At 29.4% G+C, this 9,376-nt stretch overlaps 1 protein-coding gene across 1 annotated transcript; it reads left to right on the top strand.

Annotated features, from left to right (window-relative positions):
* The first annotated feature begins 3,729 nt into the window (after positions 1–3,729).
* LOC114186308 (bidirectional sugar transporter SWEET2-like) lies at positions 3,730–6,562 on the top strand. Its single transcript, XM_028074366.1, has 7 exons — positions 3,730–4,007; positions 4,094–4,130; positions 4,239–4,455; positions 4,568–4,726; positions 4,817–4,936; positions 5,063–5,214; positions 6,004–6,562. Exons 1-6 carry the CDS (start codon positions 3,947–3,949, stop codon positions 5,174–5,176), a joined length of 708 nt encoding a protein of 235 aa, XP_027930167.1. The 5' UTR covers positions 3,730–3,946; the 3' UTR covers positions 5,177–5,214; positions 6,004–6,562.
* The last annotated feature ends 2,814 nt before the right edge of the window (positions 6,563–9,376 follow it).

Below are 9,376 nucleotides of genomic sequence, written 5' to 3'. Positions count from 1 at the left end.
CTTTCGCTTGGGCGAGACCTTCTAACTTGGGTGAGAACCTCTACAACTTAGTGTTATTTCTTTGTTTCTAATGGATGAAACTATGTTTGAATGTTAAAATGTGAACTTAGTTATAATATGCATGAATTGTTATGACTGGTAATAGGTGTGGTGAAATTTCATGAATTTGGATTATGAAAAGATGTGATTGAACTAGGATTTCAAGGGAAATTCTAAGGAGTATGTTTTAGTATGTGTAAGGACATAAGGACTAACTATTGGTTGATATTCTGAAACTCCAATAATCATTCACGCTCAGATAGAGCAAAATAGATTATGTCGTGAGCAGTGGCGGAACTTGAAGAAAATACGTAGGGGTGCCAAATTAGATGTTTTATATATAATTTTTTAATTAAAAAAATTATTTTCTTTATTTAAATCATGCAATTCAAACTTTTCAATTTTTAATTTTTTTAATTTGTTGAATTCATATAAATGAGTATTCTAATTTTTATTTCAATTCAAGAGTATTCAACTAATTCATTGTATGCATTTGAAAATACAAAATATCAACATTTTATAATGTTGGGTTATATTAATTTGAGAAAATATAATTAAGGTTCATGCCAATTTCATACAAAAAATTCCTAAAATCATAGTTAGGGTTTATACTATTTTTGGGAAACTTAATTTGGGAGAAATATCGTAATGGAAGAATCATAAATCTAACATACATATATCATATTAGGATACTTATTAATGAGATCGTGTGAGTATGCATATTTGTTATCTTTGTTCTCCAATTTCTTTTTCCTAATCTGTCTTTCTTTTATTTCATACTTTTTTATGACTAATTGTAGATAAACCTTATAACCAGATATAAAACCTTAATCTCTTTAATTCTGTTACTAATCCATCAAATTAATTTTTATTTTACTTTTTAAACAATAAAAATATATAATATATATAACTTAATAAAAATAATATAAATTATATATATATATATATATATATATATATATATATAAAATTAAAAGTTTGGGGGAGCCTTGGCTCCCCTTTGTCCTAACCTAGGTCCGTCATTGGTCGTGAGGAGTAGCAGGAGGTCCTAGTCTTTGGACTTGATCAGTTTTAGACGCGAAGGAGACTTACCCTGGGAGTGGTTGGGTGATAACCCCTTGAGCCCAAACTCTGCAGAGTTTGAGAACCTTCATAGGTGCAAGCCACCAAGAGGCCTGATGTCGCTTACATAATCCGGATATCGAGTCTAGAGTAATATATTTATATTGTGTTTGTGGTGGCCTACGTGATTCTGGTGTAAATGAGAAAGATTGAATGGTTTATATTTATAATTGAATTGCATGATTTTTTCTTATCAGATTAGCTTACCCTTGCTTTTTGTGTTTCGGTATCGTGTTGTATGTTTTCGTTTTGCGATGATCACCTTTTCGGTGGGAGCAGATGTGGTTGCAATGTCAGAGACACTTTTGGAGGATGAAGAGCCATCATTTATGGTTGAGAAGGAGCCCTCTTAGTGGGAGCTTTAGTAGTGGTCGATTCAAGTATAAAGTTTTATTAGTTTAGTTTAAGTGTATAAGTAATATATTTTTATAGTCATATATGTTGTAAGACTGTATTAATGTATTGTGTCAACTGGATTATCTGTTTTGAAACTATGATGAAACTACCTATTTTTATTAAGTTTTAAGCTGATAAAAATGGGATGTTACATAGATAGTTGAGATCTTCTCGATTGACACTATATTATGTCGGTCAATACATTATGAAAGTAGAAAGAAATTGTGACTAATTAAGATTAATAATTAAGACTTATTAGTACTTGTTCAACTAAATCCAATTAGGTAAAAATTCGTAAACATGATATAACTAGAATGTTTATAGGATAAGTTAATTACATTCGTTATTACAATATTTATTATTTGTTGACGTATACTCATAACTTGAATGTTAGAGTATTTTTTGTAGATATGATCTTTTCCGATTCAAAGCGAAAAAGTGAACCCTAAATCAGGGATGAAGAAACTTTTTAGATTGAAGATTGAAAAGTGTTGTGAACTTTTAGAGAAATTGTTATCCGTAAGAACATAAATTATATCTAGTTTATTAAAAATTTTATTTATTTTTAAAGTGTTTGTTTAATTTATCAAAATAAATTCGTACATAATATATAATATAATAGGACTTTTAACATCTGCCTAATAATATCAAAAGTTTCATAGTCTTGTTCAATCACTCTTTAACATTTTATATCAATTATCCCTTATGTTTTATCATAAAAATTACAGTTACACTATAATGACTCGTGAATTGCGTTTTTTTTTTCTAAATTATTTCTTCTGTATTTTTCAAAATAAAAGATTAAAATAACACTAATAGTTTCTTTTATATATATGTTAGGAGTTTTCCGACTAATCCAACAAAATAACTAAATAATATTAAAAAACAAAATTGAAAAGTGATCAAAATCAAATAATTTCTAAAATTCCTATTCTATCGGGAGCAATTTGATTCATACTTGTGATTGAAAAAAAAAACTGCAAAACAATTATCTGTTGAAAATTAATTAATAACTAACAAATATAACAAATTTCGAAGTTGTTTCAGAATTTGAATATATTATAATTATTGTATTTCCCAATTTTATGACGATTTGGTAACAGATATTATACTAACTAGTGATCATTATTCAAAATTTATGAAATGTCTTTTCATTTGAAAAATTTACTGTTTTTTTTAAATGCTTAACATTTTTATAATACAAAATAGTAAAACTAATTATAAATAGTATAATATTAAAATTTAACCAAACAAAATCTCATTTGACTTTTTATGTTTGTTTGAATGATATTTTTATGAAAAAACAGAATGAAATCCAACTGAAGAACCAATATTATTTTTAATAAATATAGAATGCCAGTGTTATATATATATATATATATATATATATATATATATATATATATATGGAATAATTAAAAGAGATATGTAATTTTAACAACGACTGGAAATGTCAGTTTAATGTATTCTGTAAAAAAATTTCACATTATTATAACTATAATAATACTTTAATTACTTTTCTTAATCTGCGAAAATAAAAATAGTTTCCTTCAATGACTAAATTCTAAAAATTAAATTATCGAAAATAACAATATACAGTAATTGGTTTGGTTTATTCCCTTCAAGATTCATATATACAAAGAATATTCGTAGAACATATCCATAAGAATTAAGAATAACAATCCTACTCAACCACGATAAAGATTAAGACTATTAAAAAAAACATTTTTTTAATTGTTTACAATAACATCATTTAATTTTAATAGTCTTTCTGACGTGCAATACTCCTCAATAAAACCAGTAAATATTTTATTTATAAAATGGCTGATCTTATTATAAATATATAAAAAATTAAACCACGTGCTTTATTAAAATTTACGAAAATCAGTTTATAAAGTGAAATAAAATTATTTATAAAAACTAGAAAGAGAAAACATTGGTATTATTATATTTTCATCACCGTTCTAATCCTTAACAGCTCATCCTTATTCCCAACACAGCACACTTTCACTATAGGCTAAAAAAAGTGCCGTCAAATTAATAGCAATATGTGGACGAACTCAAATCTCAAATGCAAATTGGTTTCTTTTTCGTGGCTTGAAAGTCACTTTATTTTTATTTTATTTTATTTGTGAAGTCCTTTGCTTCAACCATATATAAATAAAATATATATAGATATATATGAGGTTAGCGTTAATCATAAATTTGATTTTGAAGAGAGAGATAAAGGAGGTACCTTGGTGAGAAAAAGGGCAGACGACTTCAAGGGCATGCTTCAAAATTTGTTACAAATAGAAAGTGCATCGTATAATTTGCTTAATTGAGGGTTTGATTTCATTTAGTTAACTCTGTTGGTGTCTATCTGGAGTTGGTGTTTCAGGATCCATCAATGTCTCTGTTTGCTGTTTTTTCCATTTGTAAAGTTGCCAAGGATGCAGCTGGGGTTGCAGGTGCTTTGATGATTTCTATATTAAAAGCAGAACAATTTTAGTTGTTGATTATCACATTTTCACTATATTAACTTGCTTATTTGCAGGGAATGTGTTTGCTTTTGGGTTGTTTGTGTCTCCCATGTAAGTTTCATTATGGATTTTGAAGAACTGTTGATGTCAGACGATTTTTATTTATTTTTTGTTTATTTGTGTTCATAGTGTAACTCTTGTTCTGTTTTTAATACGCAGACCCACATTTAGGAGAATTATCAGAAATGGGTCCACGGAGATGTTCTCAGGGTTGCCATATATTTATTCTCTTTTGAACTGCTTGATCTGCATGTGGTATGGCACACCTCTGATATCTACTGATAATTTGTTGGTTACAACTGTTAACTCAATTGGAGCAGTCTTTCAGTTTGGGTATATAATTCTCTTCCTGATGTATGCTGAGAAATCAAAGAAGGTTATATCTCTGATTCTGTTGAAATTTGGACGATTATTTATTTATTTTATATGATAGAGGACAAAGTTCAGTGGTTACTTCTGAAACTGTATTTTAAACTTCCATTGAGTAGGTGAGAATGATTGTATTATTGGTGGCAGTTCTTGGAGTATTTGCAATCATATTAGTTGGAAGCTTGCAAATAGATGACATTCAAATGCGTCGGTTCTTTGTGGGATTTTTGAGCTGTGCATCTCTCATTTCGATGTTTGCCTCACCATTGTTTATAATTGTGAGTGTGTTGTTTCCTTAATTTCCATGTATAATATGAGCAATATCTATTAAGGGTCAATTTACTTACATTACATGCTATATTTCTCAGAAATTGGTCATTCAGACAAAGAGTGTTGAATTCATGCCATTTTATCTCTCACTTTCCACCTTCCTAATGAGCACCTCTTTCTTTCTTTATGGATTGTTCAATGATGATGCCTTCATTTATGTAAGTTTGCTTCCAACTCCTACTTTTATCTATTTTATTCTTGGATACCCATTTTAGTTTGAAATGTTCATTTTGGTGATTTATATTTGCAGTACAACTGTACCTAAATCTTTACTTGATTTGTAGGTGCCAAATGGGATAGGAACTGTTTTAGGAGTGACACAGTTGATATTATACTTCTACTACGAGAAAAAATCCAGGGACAGCTCCAGAGAACCTCTGATAGTGTCATATGTATGATCAGTTCTGCTGAAAAGACCAAAGGCAAAAGCAAATATGTAATGTTTCTGGTCTTTGCCATAGGCAATCTTTTCATGAGAATCTTCTCAATGCACAAGATAGTTTTCCTACTGAATCAATATATGGACTTAATAATAAGTATTTTGATTCCAAAGAAGAAAAGTAATGATGCAGCATACTCATTTCTGGTTATTACTGAAATAAATAAGTACTTTTATGAGGTTGCCTTTCTCTACTTGTTTCTGGGTACAAGAATGTTTTCTATGAAATTAGTGGATAAAATCCTTGCAGCCAGAGGGTGATGTTAGTCTCTTCTGATAATCTATGGTTTATAGTTAAAATGTATGTGAGCAAGAATTATTCAGTTAAAATTATGTGATTGGTGGGTGCCCACATAGAATAACAGTTTTAATTTGTATGGGTAGTTTTCCTAATAGACAACATGCTAGTTGACATGAAGCATAATCCATGTTATATTTGTTTCCAATTTTCCATATTTTCCAAGTGGCCTTTTATAACCTTTTTGTTCATCATTTATCTCTTTGTGGCTTAACTTTTTAGAGTGTTGATGAATCCTGTAACCTATATTTACTATCTGGTAACAAAATGTCATTTAATGTAATAAAATAATGAGGAAAGATTCATTCAGCATAGATCTGTTATTACTGAACTGGAACAATGTCGTCATAAAACATGCAAATATCAATCTCTATCTGTAGTACTCTAGTAAGAAAAGGGAAATTTCACTAACATAAGTGCTACAGTAATAAATAACTCTTTCTAGTGTAGTTCTTATAGTGACAGCTTCTTGTTCCTGCACAAAACAGATTTCAGGGTAAGAAAAGACCTTTGGCTGCTAGATGTGGTCTGAAACTGGAGTTGGCAACATCCCTGTTTGATTCAATTTGTAGGAGCAATTACTATTTGAGGGTGACAACCAGAAGTTGTGACAATGAATAACTTGAAATTTTGTGTATCATAGTTACCAGGTACGAGGTACAGGTACTGGTATGTGGTACTTATAGGTATAGATTGTCACTTATTTTACATTATTATTGCAAGACTTCCTTTGAAGAGAATCTATTTTGCAATATGTGGCACGGTGAATTCAGTATACAATACTCAGGGTTATATTTATGCAAGCCTTGAGGAGGTGAACAATGCTTTGAAATATGGTATTGCAAGAAAGGCACATTGCACCACTCCTGCAGTCGTTGGTGATGGTCTAAGCTAGCTTCTCTTGCTTTGAGGCCCTTTCCTAGTTCATCAGATGTTAGAGACAAATTTGTACAAATTATTTAAGTTGTTCCATGTTGATCCTTAATGAAAACTTATGTGCAGCAGACATACTTTGTCTCTGTTGATATCCAAATAGCTGTTGAATCATTTAATGACAAATATTTAAGCAGCTATATTTTTATGCCATGATTATATTAATTATGAAACAGCAAAATTATAAAAAAATATTAATAATGTCAGCTCTGCTTATTTTTTTTTATAATACATAAAACTTGAATAATTAAAAACTTTGCTAATTTTCATGACTAGAAATTTAATCAAAATTTTGAAAAGTAGTAATTTAAACAGATTCAATTTTTGTTATTAGCAAATTGTTTGAGGATGTTTTTCACTCCCACAATATCCAGGCAAATACATTTTTATTTAAGAATTTTAATTTTTAAGTAAACATGATTATTATTTTTATCAAAATTTTCCTCTTTGCATTTTACTTAATAAACTTCAACATTTTTTAATTGAGCTAAAAATGAAAACTAACAATATACAATCAAAGTTTGTCCTTTTTATAGAAAAACATAATCCAATCTAAAACAATAATCTTCAACCATATATATATATATATATTATATATATATATATATATATATATATATATATATATATTTAAAAAAGAAAATATAATAGTGAAAAATGAAATGTTTAAAAGGCCTCAATAATATTTCCGTATCAACCGTTTAAATTTCAATATATATTAAATTATAAGATACTCCTGTTAAGTTACGTATTCAGCTCTATGGTTTAAAAATAAATAACTAATATCAAATTTTGTACAATTAAATTATCTGCATTTCTCATATTTTTTCTTAACACACATAATAAAATAGAAAGATAATAATTTTATACGTTAAAAAATATCTACTTGTTAATCATTTTAATAATATAATATTATATACTAGTATTTAAATTTTATCGAGTATTTTTTATATAAGATATCAATCCAAAATAAAATGTTAACAAAAAAAGGTGAAGATAAAGTACAAATTACACAATTAAAGTACAAAAGAGAACATTTTAATTTATGCATATAGTATAGCTAGTAACATAAGAATTATTAATTTCAGAATTGTGTGTGAAAACTGGTCAAATATACAAGAAGGAGAGTTGAATTATGTATTTAAATTTTTTGAAAATTTTCCAATGTATGGTTTGATGATGTATAGTCAAATAAGTGTTTTATATCACATATGATATGTCAAAAGTTTTCTAAAACTTAGTTTGTAAAACTCATTTTGTAAGTGCAAAACAATAATATGTAGTGAACAAAGAAATAATAAATAATAGGTAAGAAAATTTTTGCTGGAAATTTTATTCTGATTTGTATGTTAACGAAGATTACATCCAATTCTTATTAATTAATCAAGACTTACTAAGTAGACTAATACTACAAAGATACAAACAAATATTATTTAGAATGTAGCTATTCCTAGCTAAAACTCAAGTATTATTTGGACTACAATGATTTCTTGCTAAAAACGAAAGGTTTATAAATATAATGATATAAAATATCACTAGATTGCTAACTAAAAGAGGAATTGTCTTACGAGGAACTAAATATCACTAGATTACACTTGAATAGTAGCAATGTTCCTCCTTAACATGAGCTCGTTTTTGTATTAAGACCTTTGTCAATCTTCCTTCTTCAAAGAGATCTTCTATATATAAAACTCGGGAATAAAAGAGTCATTGCATAGCCTTTGTGGCTGGTGTGAAGTTCTTCTTCTGCTACTTATTCTTCTTGTATCTAAGCATACTTTAAAGCTTCAAGACTAATAAGTGTCCATTTTGCTTGTTTTTATATCTAATTTAGGCACTTATAGACAACTTTGAAGGATTTTTCGTGAATTAGACCCTTATTAACTTGGAATTACAAAACGATTACATGTAAAGAAGTTACTTCAATTCGTTGACTTAAGTTTACATTTTCTTACATTACAAGAATGTTATTAAAGGAAAATAAACTAGCGTGATGAATTAATGGGTGCCGTCGGATGGTTGACTCATAATGCCTCAATTAGTGGTGTCGGATGGCCTACATATGCTTCAGTTAATTAAAAGAAAAAAAAAATATTAGGTCAAGATTCACAGTAAATTTCACGTTTCCCCCTCTCCCAATTTCACTATTTCCTCCTATTTTGTTTATGCCAAGTGAGGTTCAGCTTGCGCCCCCTTCTGCCAAGTGCTAGAGTGAGCCCCATTTCTAAATGTTTACCCATTTAGGTTTACCCCCATTTCGTTTTCCCGTTTCTGCCACGAGTGTGAGAGAAACGTTTCTTTCTCTACGACGAGTTTCCTTGACCAAGTGAGCCTTAATGGCGACGAGCAAGTGAGTAAGGAATTCATTCCCCCATTTCTCTGCGACGAGCTTTAATCGCATAAGTGAACCTTCAGCAAACCACATTTCTACCTCCTTTCTCTGTGACTGCAAACAATGCCTATGAACAACACTTACGAGGTGATTGGGAGGTGATTGAGAGGCTTGCAAGATGAAAGGGTTTGCGATTTCGTTTGCACTAGGAGGGTTTGTGAAGAGGTAAGTGATTGAAGGCATTGCATTTTTTATTAAATGTAATAAATGCATTACTAACTTAGTAATCTTTTGGTGGTATTGGTTTCTGAATTTGGTGTTCGTCGTTAAGGGTTTTAAGTGGAGGGAAAGAACTTTTGAGGAGTTGAAAGATTGAACCTCAGGTGCGTAAGTGAGATGGGTTTAAAGATTACTTTTTAAATGTATAATATTTTACTTTTGATGTCGTTTTTCACTTTGAATCAGGTGGTCCTGTGATTGGAATCACTGAGTGTTGGGGTTGAAGTAGGGTGTTGGGGCTGAAGCAGAGTGTTGGGGCTGAAGTAAGGACTTTGGAGTAGAGGTTAATTTGTGTTGGCAGTTAACAAGCAAGGTCA

The sequence above is a fragment of the Vigna unguiculata genome, chromosome 5 (assembly GCF_004118075.2).
Source record: "Vigna unguiculata cultivar IT97K-499-35 chromosome 5, ASM411807v1, whole genome shotgun sequence".
Taxonomy (NCBI): Eukaryota; Viridiplantae; Streptophyta; class Magnoliopsida; order Fabales; family Fabaceae; genus Vigna; species Vigna unguiculata.
Note: the sequence above shows the minus strand (reverse complement) of the source record. Positions and strands in the feature narration are given on the sequence as shown.